Raw genomic sequence first — 16,239 nt, 5'->3', positions numbered from 1 at the left:
CGCCAGTTGTTTATATGGGAATCCCCTGGCGTGCCAAACAACTGCCCTCTGATTTCTGCATTTTTGGGCAGCACTCCCTTCAAGTCGCTTGAGAAAGGTCGTTAATGACGGTAAGACCATTAAAAGAAAAAAAAAAGAAAGAAAGCTGAGCATTCACACCGATGGCACAGTTAGGGAGCAAGGATGAAACATGAAATCACCAGGGTGCATTTATGTCTGTGCATGCTTGGACAGTAGGCACAGTGTGTGCCATCTACCCGGGCACACTTGTTGCGAGTACATGTTTGACACAATGTGATCAGCCTTCACCACACTTAAGTAACCCTAGCTTGCAAAAAACAAGTTGTGTTGTGACAAAAAAAATAAAAAATAAAGCAGCATTCAACACCGTTACTTGGAAATAAACCTTGCTTGCTCTCATAGTCCTGCTTCCCATTCTCTGCATCTTTGCCAAGTTCACAACAACCAAGCGATGCTCTACAACTGAGTGTTTTCTTTTCACTTGTCCCTCAATTTCCATATGATTAAACGGTGTAGCAGTACAGACAATGTGTTCACAGGAGCATGGATACAGTGACTTGTGGCTAATTCGATGCCGGCCGAAGGTCCCAGCCAGTGCCCATGCATTTCTATGGGCCCAAACTTTCGTTATTTTGATTTTAAGTTTGACCTTTGCCAGATAATTTAAATTTGACTGGCCAGCATGCACGCACCTATGGCGACTCCAATCACGACCATTTTAGTGGTAGCGTCTGTCTTGGCGAAACTTAAAACAACAGTGAATACGTCGAACACGCAACATCCCCTGCCGAAAACTTCCTGCCACAGGAAGAATTTCAATCGAACATGGTAGCTCACAATGAACGATTACAGTATTTACCTGATTCCAAGAAAAATTGGATACAAAATCGAAACAGCATTGATGACAGCCTACCGTCAGTGCCAGCATAGCCAACGTCATCGCCATTGCCGTGGAAAGATGGCGACAGACGCAGTTCTCGCATCCCGTTTACGCATCATGTTTGCTAGGGTACCGTTGACGGCGCACTGGTTTCAGTCTTCTATTACGAAAGATAATTTTACTTGCTGAGCTAGCGGAAATGAGACGCAGGACGTGTTTTTGGCATTACAGTCGAACCCGACTATATCGAACCCGTTTACATCGAATTATTCTATATATCGAACAATTTCTGATCACGGTATAGTTACAATGAGTATATATAGCAAAAATTACGCTTACATCGAACAAATATTGCAGTGACTCCCGATATATCGAACGTCAAGCGGCGGAAAAGTGCCCCCAGAAGTTGGCTTTCCCTCGCGATAGCGGGGAAACCCGGCGGCGCGGCTCCATCCAACCGATCCAACCGCTCTCCCTACCGTGACCGCGCTGCCTCGGGCTGTTCGGGCGAGCCGTCGACACTCCCCCTGTCGCGCATAGTGGAGTCTGTTATCCTCCCTCTTTCTCTATCATCTTTCAGTTCCCACTCCCTCTCCCCTGACGACGCTTCGCCGTGCTCCCTCACGGGTTGCAGAATCAAGCGTCCTTCCTTTCTTTAGATCGCTATCTATCGACACTCCCCAGCAAAAAATTATCCTGGCCCGCCCATATGGCCCGCCTACAGCGCTTGCTCAGACAGCCAATCAGAGGCTCTTGTGCGCTCTTCGTGCAAGATGGCCAAAGTGCGAGTTGTCTGGCTGCTTCTCTGGTTTATCGTGTTTGCGCCTTGTGGGCCTTCTCCCGCAGTGTTGCCGTGATGAAGCGGCAGAATTCGCCTTTCGTCGTGAAGATCGAAATCATAAATCGCGTCGAACACGATGTACCCGCAGCGTGCAAGATTCCGAGGAGCACTCTCGGCACGATTAGGGCTAAAGTGGCCAGACTTGCAACCCGGTGCCCATGGCGCCCGACGCGTACGCATGGCCGTGTACGAGGCGTTCTTCATACGTGCTGGTTTCCGCGTGCTCGGTGATGACTGTAAATTCTGATGAATGCGACGAAGCCGTTGCCGGTGTTGCCGAAGTTTGGAGCGAGCTGTCAAAATTTCCGGGACATTCGAATCAACGGTAGACAAGTTTGTGAGTGCAGATGATGGTGTCGCGACCACGGTAGAGCTCGGAAACGAAGACTACATCGCCGACATCGTACCGAGCACAAATAAAAGTAGGCACGTTGAGGAAAGCAACTACAGTCCTTTGCCCACATCCTCCGAAGTGATTGGTGCACTCGCATTAGTCCGGTGCTTCTGCGCGAATGCGGAAGGTTGCGGCCTCAGCTGCTCCGACTCCTTAGACAACGTGGGGAAGTGCGTGCGTCGCAGGCAGCGAAATTGCCCAAGCAGAAGAAAATGCAGGACTAATTTATGCGAAACTAAGCTAGTTTCGTCAATAAAGTGATTTTATAAATGGTATGTGCTTTTATGACATCCAATTATTTAGCAGGCTTATATCGAATTATGCTCTATATCGAACTGATAGGCGTTTTTTTGCGAGTTCGATATAGCCGGGTTTGACTGTATAGAGAATTGCATGCGTGCGTGGTTGGACTAGCTAGAGAAGTGATTAGTACAGGCATGTGCCAGCATCCCATTTGCAATTGTTGTGGTGTCATTTGAGAAATGCGAAATATCAAACGCGCAATGGACCTTTCGGAGGTCATATTCAAAGACTGCAGTAACGTGCTCTCTGAGAGTTTTGACCATGGACATTGGGTATAAATAAATCTGTTTTGCGAAGGTAAAGTACTGCCAGAATCGGAGGCATGCAACATCTTCCTGGCAAAAAAAAAAAAAAAAAAATCAGGTGCACATCAGGTTTCTGCTTTGGTTGGGGGCCCTAATGTCATTTCCTGGTTAGTTTACTACTTTGAATCCATGCAAAGTGGGTGTGCGTTTCATTCAAGAACCTGTTAAAGTGGCAAGTACTGTCAAATGAAGTGGCAGTGCGCTTCGAAGTTGTTTTGTTTCTTCGGCCTCTTGTTTTAATTTGACTCACCGGATAACTCGACCCCATTTCGACATTCCCGTCGGAGTCGAATTAATGGAAGTCGGCTGTACTTATTCCACGTGATCACCAGTGGCCAAAGTATGCCTGACTGGAGCTAAGAGTTCAACAAAGGGACTCATCTTTGTCATCGTCAGGGCAGCAACTACTATCACAGCTAACCCCCACCTTCCTCCTGAACATTTCGACTTCCCTCACTCAAATGTGCATCCGCTTGTTCTTCCTGCATAGGTTGTGGAGGAGAGCAATGTCATATAAACAGTGCCAAAGAAAGCATTTGTTTGCCTCAACGAAGATTGGTCTCTTTGTCGAAACGGTGGCTTCAGTCTGGGTATTGGACTTGCTTGCGAGTTCCTGTCCCGTCCCCTCGTTGGGCTCCATGGTGGGCGGCTGGCATCATGACCGAACATTAAACGCACTTTATGGCTCCACCTCTCTCAGAAAATGATCGCACTCTAAAAAGAGTGCGGACCGAGGACATAACTTCTAAATGCTTCCAAAAAACAAACGAACATTTCCCCAGGTATCATGTGATACATAGTGAAGATCCAGACCAGCCAGCTCGAAAAATGTCCCCATTCATAGTATCAAAATCTCTGACTCACGCCCTGGGCCTTGGCTACAAGGTGACGAAGCTAGCCAGTGGCGACCTACTCCTCCAAATCCGAGACAAAGCACAATACTCGAAACTCCCAACCTTAGTGTCCCTTGGAGACGTCCGGGTAACCGTAACTACTCACCGCTCACTAAACACAGTCAAAGGAGTAATATCTGAGCATGATTTCCTGAACCTTTCTGAAGAAGAGATGTTGGATGGTCTGAAAGACGAGCACGTCACCGAAGTCCATCGTATCAAAATCCGAAAAGACGACAAGGAAATACCTACAAAACACATAGTCCTGACTTTTGCCTCCAGCCAACTCCCCGAATCCATAGACGTAGGCTATCTTAGAATAACTGTAAGACCATACATTCCAAATCCGAGACGATGTTTCAAATGTCAAAGATTCGGCCATGGCTCTCAGAGCTGTCGTGGCCGCCAAACATGTGCCAAATGTTCATCAAATGCTCATGAATCTGTGAACTGTACCGCTGCACCACTGTGCGCAAACTGTGAAGGGGATCACCCCGCATACTCGAGATCATGTCCAACCTGGAAGAAAGAGAAAGAAATCATAACGATCAAGACCAAGGAAAACATAACTTATCAAGAGGCACGAAAACGACACTCCTCAACATTTCAATTCAAAGCAAAAACAAATTTCGCCGATGTGGTGCGCAGGGGCGGCACACCACACCAGGCTTCGGCCACCGCCCAGGCAAAGCCTGAGGCAGGGCCACTCCCGCCCCCGGCAGACGCAGCGAAGGCTGCTCTGCCACCTCTGAACAAAGGCGAGCCGGCCTCTCAGTTGGCTGCCCGCAAGGCTTCCCCCAGTCGAGAGAAGCCAACAAATCGTACACCCGCGGGTTCACCGCGGAAGTCCAGAGCCTCTAGTGAGGCAATGGACATAACACAAAAGTCGCCTCTGCTGCAGCAGAAGCACAGCTCCCTGGAGCGAAAAAGAAAAGAAAGAACGCCAGTATTGGCACCCCGAAAACCAGTAACGTAATTTTTAACTGCACTCATCAAACATGGCGTTCCTTATACAGTGGAACTGCCGAGGACTAATAAATAACTACAGTGACATAAAAGAACTGTTAAACACACTGTCCCCTGTGGCTTTATGCTTACAGGAGACCAACTTAGGTCCCAAACAAAAAAACATCTTAAACAAATACAATGTCTTTCGGTCTGACCGAGAACACGCAAGTAGACTGTCTGGAGGTGTTGCTATTATAATTAAGACTGGTATTGCAACCCAAGAAATCAAACTTAAAACCAAATACGAAGCTGTTGCTGTCACTGTCATTCATTTTAAAACCATCACATTATGCAATATATATCTTGAGCCACACCTAACAGTAACACTTAATGATTTAGAAACCCTTTTAGAGCAGCTACCAGAGCCGTACCTGCTAGTTGGTGATTTTAACGCCCATTCCGGTTTTTGGGGAAGTGCACACACCGATGCGAGAGGCCGTATTATAGAAGATTTTATTTTAAGTAATAATGTTTGCCTCCTAAACACCGGCAAAAGTACATACTGCTCTTCGATCACGGGAAAAAAGAGTTCCATAGATTTGTCGTTTAGTTCACCCTCTGTTTTTAGCAATTTTAAATGGGATGTCATCGACAACCCATACGGCAGCGATCACCTGCCTGTATTAATCAGCCTAACCTCTCCAACAAAAGTCATCCCAACAAAACCAAGACGGTGGAAGTTACATTTAGCCGACTGGGCACTTTTTAAAGAAAGGGCCAGCTTAGATAAAATAGTTTCAGATAATTTAAGCATAGACGAACTGAATGAAGCTATCACGAACTGTATTATAACCGCTGCACGCCTGGCAATTCCTCAGTCGTCAGGAGTAGTAAAAGAGAATCGCAAAATTTGGTACACACAAGAATGCCGAGATGCAAAAAGGAGACAAAACAAAGCCTGGGGAATTTTTCGTAGGTACCCAACGCAGGAAAATTTCATCAAGTTCAAAAAGTTCAGAGCAAAAGCCCGGTATATTCGCCGTAATGCAGAAAAAACTTCATGGCAAGGTTACGTGTCCTCAATAAATAGCACAATTACATCAAAACAAATGTGGGAGATGGTAAAAAAGATAAATAGCAGCTACTCACCATTCACGGTTCCATTTCTCTCTGACCCTAGTATACAGACAAATATAGAAGAACAGGCAGATATTCTAGGTGAATATTTTTCTGCGGTCTCCGGTTCATCCCACTATTCAGAATCATTCCTGAAATACAAAAACACAGCTGAAAGACAAAGACTGCCGACAAGTGGCGGTACAAATGAACCCTATAATAACTTACTTACAGTTCAGGAAATTAATAGAGTACTGTCCGCTGGTAAGCAAACTGCACCTGGCCCAGACGAAATACATTATCATATGTTAGCTCATCTATCTGAACCAGCTGTGGAGGCACTCTTAAATTTTTTTAACAAAGTTTGGGTATCGGGGAAACTTCCCGAAGCCTGGAAGATGGCCATTATTGTTCCACTATTAAAACCCGGAAAACCATCCACCCTTCCTAGCAGCTATAGGCCCATAGCTCTAACCAGCTGCCTAGCAAAGTCGTTTGAAAGTCTATTGAATATCAGACTAACATTTGTGTTAGAAGACCGAGAGCTCCTGGATGTCCATCAATGCGGTTTTAAAAAGGCTTGCTCCACCACCGACCACCTTGTCCGTCTTGAAAATACTGTTCGTGAAGCTTTTATACACAGGCAACACTGTCTATCTGTCTTCTTCGATTTGGAGAGGGCATATGATACAACGTGGAGGTTTGGGATCATTCAGGACCTGGCTGAACTGGGCATCCGCGGCAGGATGTTGAACTGCCTGAAGGACTTCTTGTCTAACCGTACATTTCATGTCCGCCTTGGCTCAACCCTTTCAAGGAATTTTATCCAGGCAAATGGAGTACCTCAGGGATGTATTTTGAGCACAACACTCTTCATTGTAAAAATGAATTCTATCAGCAAAATAATTCCAAGATCCGTTATGTACTCTCTCTATGTAGATGATCTCCAGATAGCTTGCACATCCTCGAACATATCAACATGCGAACGACAAATACAGCTAACAATAAACAAATTAGCAACATGGGCGGACAGAAATGGTTTCCGTTTTTCCCCTCAGAAATCGGTGGCCATTCTTTTCTCACTCAGACGAGGCATACAAATAGATCCCACCCTACACCTGAACGAAATAGATATACCTGTAAAAAATGAACACAAATTTCTAGGTGTAACATTTGACAGGAAGCTCACCTTCCTGCCTCACATAAATGCTTTGAAAAAGAAAGCTTCTCACTCCCTGAACATACTCAAAGTGCTGTCGAGAAAACACTGGGGAGCCGATAGGACTTGTCTCTTACAAATTTACCGCTCTGTAGTACGCTCTACCCTGGATTACGGATGTATAGTGTATGGGTCAGCAAGACCATCGTACCTGAAACGGCTAGATCCAGTACAATTTAGGTTTGCATCTCTCCACTGGTGCATACAGAACATCACCCATAAACAGTCTCCATGTAGAAACCAATGAGCCATCACTTACAGATAGAAGAGCCATGCTGACATGCTCGTACATTCTAAAAATCCGCTCACTTCCAAAACACCTATGTTACCCCATAGTCACAAAGTGCCCATCAAGAACACTGTTTAATAACAAACCACAAGCTATTAGGCCACTCCTCCTGCGTTTCGAAGAGACGTGCCAAAACCTCGGCATGCTAGATATATTGCCAAACATTGCCCAAAGGCGAGGTCCACTGCCGCCATGGCACAATTTTCCTGAAATCTGTGATTTCACTCTGACACGCTTCCGTAAAAAACAAATTCCGCAACAACATATAATACAAGAATTCCTCACACTTGAAGAAAAGTACAGTAATTTTGCAGCTTTTTACACAGACGGTTCAAAAACAGATGCTTATGTAGGAAGCGCAGCTGTACAGGGGAATTGGACTAAAATAGTAAGACTTCCACAGTGTGCTTCCATCTTCACTGCGGAAAGTTATGCCATCTGTGTAGCCATAGAAAAAATAGTAAATGAGAGACTTACCAACAGTGTTATTTACACAGACTCACTGAGTGTGCTCACGGCCTTTCATTCTAGAAATGCAACGGCTCCTCTGCTTGGAGACCTCATACACAGCATTACAGCAGCCACAGCTCAAGGCCAAAACATCAGGCTCTGCTGGGTACCAAGTCATGTCGGCATAAAAGGCAATGAAAGAGCGGATTTGTGCGCTGCTCAAGCTTATGGCAAGCAAATTAAGAATGTAAATATGCCCTATAGAGATTGCATGAACTTACTACATAGTAATGCAAGAGAAAAATGGCAGTCCACTTGGAACAACGAACTAAATAACAAGCTACAATTAATAAAACCAGTTCTAGGTGAATGGAAGTCATGCGTGCACCAGAAGCGTTTCAAGGAAGTCATTATCTGCCGTCTCCGTATAGGTCACACACACATTACACACAACTTTCTGCTGAAGAAAGAAGACAAACCAATTTGCACTTGCGGAGATGAACTTACAGTCAATCACATTTTAATTTCATGCTGTAAACTGGAAAAGCTACGGAAAAAGTGCTTTTCCCCGTTTTATAACCAATGCATCCCTTTTCACCCCGCACTGCTCTTGAGTGATAATGCAATTGTAGATATGTCTAGCGTTTTTAGATTTTTAACAGAAGCTGGTATTCTTAAAAATATGTAAATCATCCCGCAGTACTTCACCTCATACACCTCAGCCACTTCTCATTTCTGAGAAAAAGGCTGAGGACTTTATTTGATTGGTTAGGAGCCTCGAGATCCTTGCCCTGGCAAGGATGGCCGCTGAGGTTACCCGACCCCCTTTAAAAGTTTTTATCAGTACCCATTGTTACAATCCTTTTCTTACTCCATCATGAGGTAACTCTATTTCAGCACACAACACCACCGACGACTATTTACATTTTTATAAAACTACACAGAAAATTTTCCTATACCTCGAGCTTGGCGCATAATGGCCTTAGTTGCCTATGTGCCATAAAACACCACACAACCACAACCACAACCATCAGTCTGGGTATCCCTTGTTCAACCACTGTTGATAACTGCCAGATCGGCTCTGCAGAAGCCCGTGAGGTGGAGGAAGGTTCGTAAAAGGGAGAAATTGATATCCTGGCGTCTGTAGTGTGAAGCTACAAAGGAGAACCCCAATATGGGTTTTTCAGAAAGACAAGCTTCGCAGTTGAAGAAAAATTTAGCCGGAGGATTGAACCTGGGACACCACCAACCTCTTTCCGTGTCGATCGCTCTACCATCTGAGAGAGGGGCTAGTTGGTGTTGATAAGCTCTGTCTGCACTAGTGCTGTCCTGTCCCACCTTTACTTTTTTCGTTGATCTTGTTAGCGCTATCAACTATGTGAGAGGGAAACGTTGCTTGTGTGACAGCGACAGCACAAGGTAAAACCGAAAGTCTCTACCATCTGAGCTAACTAGGAGGCCAGAAGATCGCAAAGCGAGGCCCAATGTACCGACAGATAGAAGCAGAGGGACACTGAATATGGCAAATCAATTGCACCTTTCTGAAACTAATGTCTAGGAAAGGTGTCTGTCCCGTGCCCTAAAACCTGGACCATCCATATATTTTCTTAACTCTTTCCTTACCGCAGGAAACGGCCGTTTTTGCTGTGTCTACATAATATATTTTTTCTTGGGAACATGTTGTACTACATGAAAATGGACATGTTGTATATGAAGATGTAGCTGACTGTTTTGCCTTTTCAATGTAATAAAATACAAAGTAAACACTGCCACATTTTTTATATTTTATTTCAAAAAGTTGAAGAAAAGGAAGGAAAGCATATATGCAAAAACACAAAATTGCTGCTATACTTCACCACACATAGAATAAAAAAGAACTGGAAAATACAAATGATTGTCCGTGTCCTCAGGTACACTTCCTGAAAATTTGAGCACTCTAGGTAAAAAAAAGTACATTTTCAAGCTACCTTTGACCCATGACATATGTGCCAATTGGCAAAACAGTTACGCATAAAGGTAGAACAAAGGTGCACTTCACAGGTGCTGCAAAAAAACATTTGTCTTGACTTGGTGTTCTCATAGCGCTGCTTGCAGTTCCTTCGGTTGTCAACCTTCTGAGGCTTGTGGCGAACCCAGTCGGGTGGCAGATAAGATATGCTGGCTGGTTGATCATCAAGATTCAAAATTTGCTTGATGAGCATCTCTCGGAAAGAAAGCTGGTCAAAGTGGGCATTCAGACGTAGCTCAGGAATATCGGGGTGCCCTTTCCGGTGCTCTTGAAATAGAATAAAACTATTTACACAAGCAATATCTATGCACTGGAAAATGTGTTTTCCTCCAGCATACACATTTACGAAGGACATTGTGTGTGCCAATGATCTGGTCAGATTTGTCAATGCCCAGCGTACCTGCATTGTACTCGTGCCCCAACAAGGGCTTTCTTATGGTCCTCTCGCTCCGTTTGTTGACCACTTTTGCAAGTCTTTTTGCAGGGACATGTTCATTGGCTGTATGAATGGTGCTCACTAGACTTGCAGCCTGACGGTCCTTCCACTGAAGAAACAAGACGTTTCCTTCCCTGTCCCAACGAATGTTTCCACGTTGAGCTTTCTTTTCCCATTCTGAATATTTAAGATCGCCAGGGTAGCCTCGACAATCTTTTCTTGTTGTTCCACATGCCAGTGTTTTGCACTGAAGGGAGTGTTCGAAAAGGTGCTTAGAAATATAAAAATTGTCCATAGAAATTTTGTATCCCTGTTCTAAATATTTATCACAAAGTTTACCGACTACATCAAAAGCCAATCAATGCGGTCCCGCTGTCTCCCGCTTGCCCGTGTAAACGAAGAACTGCAATGTGTATCCAGTTTCAGACTCGGCTAAAACTCAAAATTTGTAACCCCACTTCGTCACATTGTCACAAATATATTGCCCGATTCCCGAGCATGCTTTAGATTTCACCATCCTTTCATCGACTGAAATGGCTTCCCGTGGCTGAAAAAATTGTGCAGACGCCTCGTTGATCTGTCGAAGTAGCACAAATACCTTCCGCAGTTTGTCAGCTGAAGAAGCACTATCATCCTCAGGGCCCGAGACATGCAAGAAAGCATGCAGGGACAAGAAACGCTTCCTGCTCATGATCTTCCCTGGGAGTAGACCGCTGTAGGTTGTGCTGGTGTTCCAATACAAATGGAGCCGAGGTAGTTGCACAATGCCCATGTAAATCAACCGTGCAATGAAACGCAACCTCTCAGGGTGCGTGACCTCTAGCCAAAAAGACATCTAGCTGAGCATAGCTGGGCTTCTCAAAAATCTTCACCCTCGCATACTTGTTGGTGTGTGCACAGAAAGTGGCAATCGTGTCAGCAGTAAAAAACATCATGAACCTGTCCAGTGCACTGAGAAACCTCCGCGCCTCGCTCCGGTGCGTCACGTCCAGCTGCACACCAGGTGCTCGTTTCAGCGAGAACTTGACTTGGCACGGTGTGTTTGGCCAAATATCACCTCCATGTGTAGTTGACACCCTAAAAAAGATGTAAAAGGTGTGGTTACTTACAAAGCATGCGTACCGTATAACAATAACATTGACATCCGAAACTATGCTTGCCTTGCCACACTAGTTGAAGGTCTGGGCTGCGTAGACAAATCATCACTGTTGGAGTCAAAATCGTAAGATCCAATGTCCTCTACAGCCTTCTCACTCCCTGTTGGTACCTGCGTGGGAGACGCCCACTGCGGGCTGATGTGCGTCCTGCTGGACCTTTATTAAAGTTTGTCCATTCCTCACTAATGCTCATATAGAGAATATCGGTATCAGAAGCAGCGGAATCACTTTGAGAAAACTTCTTCAGCAGCACGCGATGCGTTTTCGACGGCATGTGCCGGAACTCAAAAAAAAAAAGAAAAAGAAAAAGAAAATGCGCAGTAGTTCTCCTATTACTGGCCAGATGGCGCCAGGTGTCCGCGAACAGGGAGTTTTATTTTTGGCGGGGCAATGAAAACCATCGATCCATAGTGATCGATGCTCTATGGCGCGGTAAGGAAAGAGTTAAACTGCAAAGCTTTGCTTTCTGAGAAACTCTTGCTGTTTTCTTTGTAGCTTCATGCTACAGTTAGGTGGATGAGAATTTTTGCTTTCATTTTCCCTGTTGGCAACTGCTTAACAGCAATTGCACCTGTTGCAAACTTACCTCTCTCCCCCCCCCCCCCCCCCTCTTTTTCAGAAACCAAGTGCACACCCCTCCTAAGCAGTCGCCGATGGAAGGAAAACACGAATGATTTCCGACCTCTATAGCAAGACCTCCGTGTCGTTGCTTTGAGCAAGTTGCCAAGCCTTGTTGCAGAGGCATGCGCTGCTACCCTTTCCAAGCTGTGGGAGGCTTGGAAGGAACCTCATCAGATACCTTCCCACTACTCCCTGCGTTCGGTGTAGACAGAAGTAAAAAAAAGAGATAGGCGGTGTGGAGAAAGCGGCTGAGCTTGGTTTTCACTGAATGTCTCCAGAGGGTACTGCGTGGTTGTCCCCAACAAGGCCATCGTTCGTAATCTGCTCAAACTTTTCCCATTCTTTTTCTTCTTTCTTCTTCTTTGCCTCTCGATTGGTGGTGCTGCAGGAATAGTCTGTCCTCATGGTTACCGTTGTCAGCGAAAGTACAGTATGGTACACTCGTAAAGGGAACACCTAACGTTCTGCAATATTTCAAGCCATGTCTCAACGAAGCGATCGACATAATGCATTAGGCAAGACTTCCATGTGTGAAGAATAATCCGCACCCCTTCGGCGCATACTACGGATTTAATTAAGCACGGAATGCATAGGTGTTTTCCTTTAAAGTGATCTATACTGTACAGTTGGCCACAGACGTTTGTGGGACACTAGCTACACGAGACGTGAATTTCTGCTCCATTAAGGCATGGCGCTTCTAATATAAGGAATCGCCGCATAGGCTGCAAGAACTAGTGCAGACTGAAATTTTTAACTGGAGACTGTATGTCCAATCTTATGAGGAATTGGCTTTTGTTCAAAAGCCGTGTCCTGTAGATTTCTGTGGCCGACTAAATACACACAGCCTGCTCTATTGTGTTGATGCGTGAGACAGTGTCTGGCGTGACCCGCGTGAGTGTTTCCATGTAGAAGACCGTCAAAAGTTGTGCACTGGTCGACATGCCTCTCCATGGTGGCATTTGCCGCCGTGTCCTGTAGGTAACAGATGCTGCATTTGTGTGTGTGCAAGTTTGTGGAGTGCTTCCGTCAATAAAAAAAAACTATCACGGCCAGTCCAGGCCCGACAGGTAAAATTTCGTTTCCGGGGACCGTTCTTATCCATTCTTCATGGTGCGGGTGGGTGGAATACTCCTTGTGTCCCCTTGGATCTTTTTCTTGTAAACGCTGTAAATATTACTGTGCAAGTTGTTTTTTTTTTTTCCTAGATAAGTTCTGTGATGGTCGAATGTGGCAAGCAGCAGACGGCGGTCCTGCAAGATGATTTGCGAGTACAGATCATTTAAACATGGAACTTGAATTTTCATGTCCTGTGAGAATGTGTTTCTTCTTTTTTCTTTTTCGCACAAGTTCGCAAGTTGCTGGCAAAATAGTGGTTGGAGCTGTGTTGACACATTAATGAATGTTGAGGAATAGTCCGTGACTACCTAAGTTTTTTGTGACTTCTGTCTACCATTTGGGTGATCTGTGAAGCAGGTGCCTCACGACATAAAATGCATTTCCAGCAGAGGAAACGTAGCAATGACAGTGTGTAAAATGTAAGTACACAGCCTTTTGTTTTATTTCTTGCAGTTGCTTGTAACTAGTGTCTATCCATGCTGTTTGTGCATATTTTTGACAAAGTGTACAGTTGCACTGCCGTTAGCATATATTTTTTTTCCGGCAAAGTCATTACAGCTTATCCTTGTGCCGAATTGTGCTTACTTTCCTGTTCTTCTTTTCTTTGCCTATGCTGTGTTTGCTGTCATATTGTATCTTGGAAGGGACTACTGCAAGTGTGTGCATGTAGATTGAAAGCCATGTCTTTTCAAAGTAACACTGCAAAGTTCACGTGGGGCACCTCTTGTGGATTTTGTCGCACCTTTACAGTATAGGCAATTTTGTCTATGGAAATGCTACCAAGATTGGGCCTGTAGAAGAAAAATGTTGCAAGAGTGGAGTGGTGCCAAAATCTTTATTTTATTTTTTCGTTTAGACGAATGTTGAAGCACTTCTGGAGCTTTGATATCTTGCAATGGGACAGGGAGGGTCATTGTCAGCTTAGGGGTTTGCTGTAGTCTAGTGACACACCACCAATGCGTATGCATCTAGCCGTGTATATAACCCGACGTGCGGTACCATCTGTTCCCTGCCCACCCTTCTGCCCGAACCACAATGCGCAGCTTCTGTCAAAAGTATGCAGGCCATACAAGCATGCGTTGCATGGCATTGAAATGTTCAAGATAACTTGGGAAGATTCTGAACTGTTCGAAGCACGGTGAAGCTCCAGTGGCCTGCATACTTTTGGAAAGGGCCCTTTGATCTAGCTACAAAGTAAGACTAGTATAAATGGCTAAAATTTGTTCACATTGTGATGTAGTTGATGGTACTTGCTTGTCTACAAACCCATATCCGGTTTCTAAGTTATTTTTTTTGTAGCAGCCTGTGCTGCTGCTGCTTCAGGAAGTTTTCAGCTCAGTCTTAACTTCTGCCTGCCCCCCTCCCCCCACACACAACAGTTTAGGCCGGTGGGAGCCAACTTGTTTCAGAAAAGGGAAAAGTGCATCTTTGAAGGTCGCAACAAGTGTTGGGACAGTCGAGTTTTTCGTCGTGGCTGTGTGGGGTCGTGCTGTTGAGACTTTCTAGATCTGAAAGCCGGCAAACAACCCCTGTGTGCTGAAATGGACCGTCCGGGCTTCCGGTTATTTTTTATTTTTTTTTTTTTTTGACAAGACAAAAGATCATTCCCTCTATGTTGTGGTATCTTCATAGCTTCTTACGTTTGTTTTTGGATTGTTTCCCAAGCTGCGAAAACATTTCCTCAATGATGGCATCAGTACGACTTGAGCCGAGTGTTTGTTTCGAGAGAGAGACTATGCCACTAATGATAGTGACCTTTGTGTGCATGTGTGTGTGTGTGCTGTATTGGTCCTCTTCTGCAAAACTCCCTTCCCCTCTTCTCGACGACCCCCTTTGATGCATTAGTTTATCACGAAGTGGGAATCGATATTTGCAGCTGCCATTCAACATGTCGTTTTGTGTGCAACTCGGTGTACATAGTTTGCTTGCTCTGAGAACAAAGCGTGAAAAAATACAAATGTGGTGGCAGGCTGTGATGTAATAAACAGAGATGAAGCTTGTCCAAAATGCGTTTTCTTTATCGCCCTTCTGCAGCCAAGCCTTCATACGACAAAAGTACATCCAAAATGTTTCTAGCCATTACCAGCATGTTACAAATATATGCTTATAGCGAATACTGGGCATAAGGAAGGCATGGGTGCTGGCTACAACATTGTTATGACAACACTCCCGAGTCACTTAAGGTCACGTTGGTACCTGTCTACTGTGAAGAACAAATACCTGGAATGGGGTATCGCAAATGCAAGAACAGATTAGGCCACTTTCTAATCCACATAAACCTTCTACCCAACGTTCAATAAACAGTTTAATTATTTATATGTTGCGAAACACAGTTTCGGGTAGCCCGGTTAGTACCGAATAGAACGGATTCGGGGCAACTCCAAACAACTCGTATCCCCACTCGAGTCTACCACGCCATGCACCGTGTGCTGTATTCCTATACATACCCATGCTGCGATCAATACACATCGCCTAGCACAGTATGGGCTTACGCAAGCACACCAGCCCTCGCACCCGCACCGCGGCAATGGGAGGCAGCGCTGACCAGCTCCGCCTCGACGGACCAGCTCAACCTGGTCAACCGAGCGAGAGGGACAGCCGCTGGACTGGGGACCATCCAATCTACCTTTTATTCTCTCTTAAAACATGCTGGTACTGGTACTAATCATGGCAGTTTCCCTGCAGCGCGGGGAAGGCGGCTTGGAGGGGAGGCTGTGAAGCAACCGCCACGATCGCGCGCACGTTTTCTGCACTGCTGCACTTCGAAATCGTTTCTACGGCTGCACGTATTTACTTGGGTGCAGCAAGAACGGAACAAAGCAGGCCAAAACGATGTAACGCCACGTCCGCATTTATTAAGCGTGCGTCCCGGGCAACAATTCGCGCACCGTCAACAGAAGAGCACGGCCGAAAATAACGACACAGCTGCGTCGCGTCGCCAACACTGCAGTTGCACTATCGCTACGCAGAGCACGACACTAGTTCGTAACGCGCGGTTCCGGCTTGTACCCGATGCGTTCGTGGACAGTTGGCTTCGCCGGGCTCAAGCCGGCGGCGTCTGCGTTCGACGCGGTGGCCTTGCCGCTAGCGCCACTCGACTCGCACGCCGCCGACGATCCTTTGTCATCCCACTCCTTCTTCAGCGCCTCGTACTCCTGCAAGTCATCGAGTTTCACCTCGATGCGTGTCGGCTGCCGACGATACATGTCGCATCCAGTGGCGAACGCGCGATAGAGGGCCGC

General features: G+C 45.6%; 1 protein-coding gene across 5 annotated transcripts in view; it reads left to right on the top strand.

Annotated features, from left to right (window-relative positions):
• LOC126529094 (uncharacterized) overlaps positions 1-15,004 on the top strand; it is a 73,578-nt gene extending 58,574 nt beyond the window's left edge. For all 5 annotated transcript variants that reach the window (XM_050176696.3, XM_050176695.3, XM_050176694.3 and 2 more), the window contains one exon: positions 11,880-15,004. In XM_050176696.3, the coding sequence (XP_050032653.1) occupies positions 11,880-11,903 (24 nt within the window). In that variant the 3' untranslated portion in view covers positions 11,904-15,004. The remainder of the gene's footprint in view (positions 1-11,879) is intronic.
• Positions 15,005-16,239: the final 1,235 nt, after the last annotated feature.

The sequence above is a fragment of the Dermacentor andersoni genome, chromosome 8, assembly GCF_023375885.2.
Source record: "Dermacentor andersoni chromosome 8, qqDerAnde1_hic_scaffold, whole genome shotgun sequence".
NCBI classification, from domain to species: domain Eukaryota; kingdom Metazoa; phylum Arthropoda; class Arachnida; order Ixodida; family Ixodidae; genus Dermacentor; species Dermacentor andersoni.
This window is presented reverse-complemented; position numbering and strand designations above follow the sequence as displayed.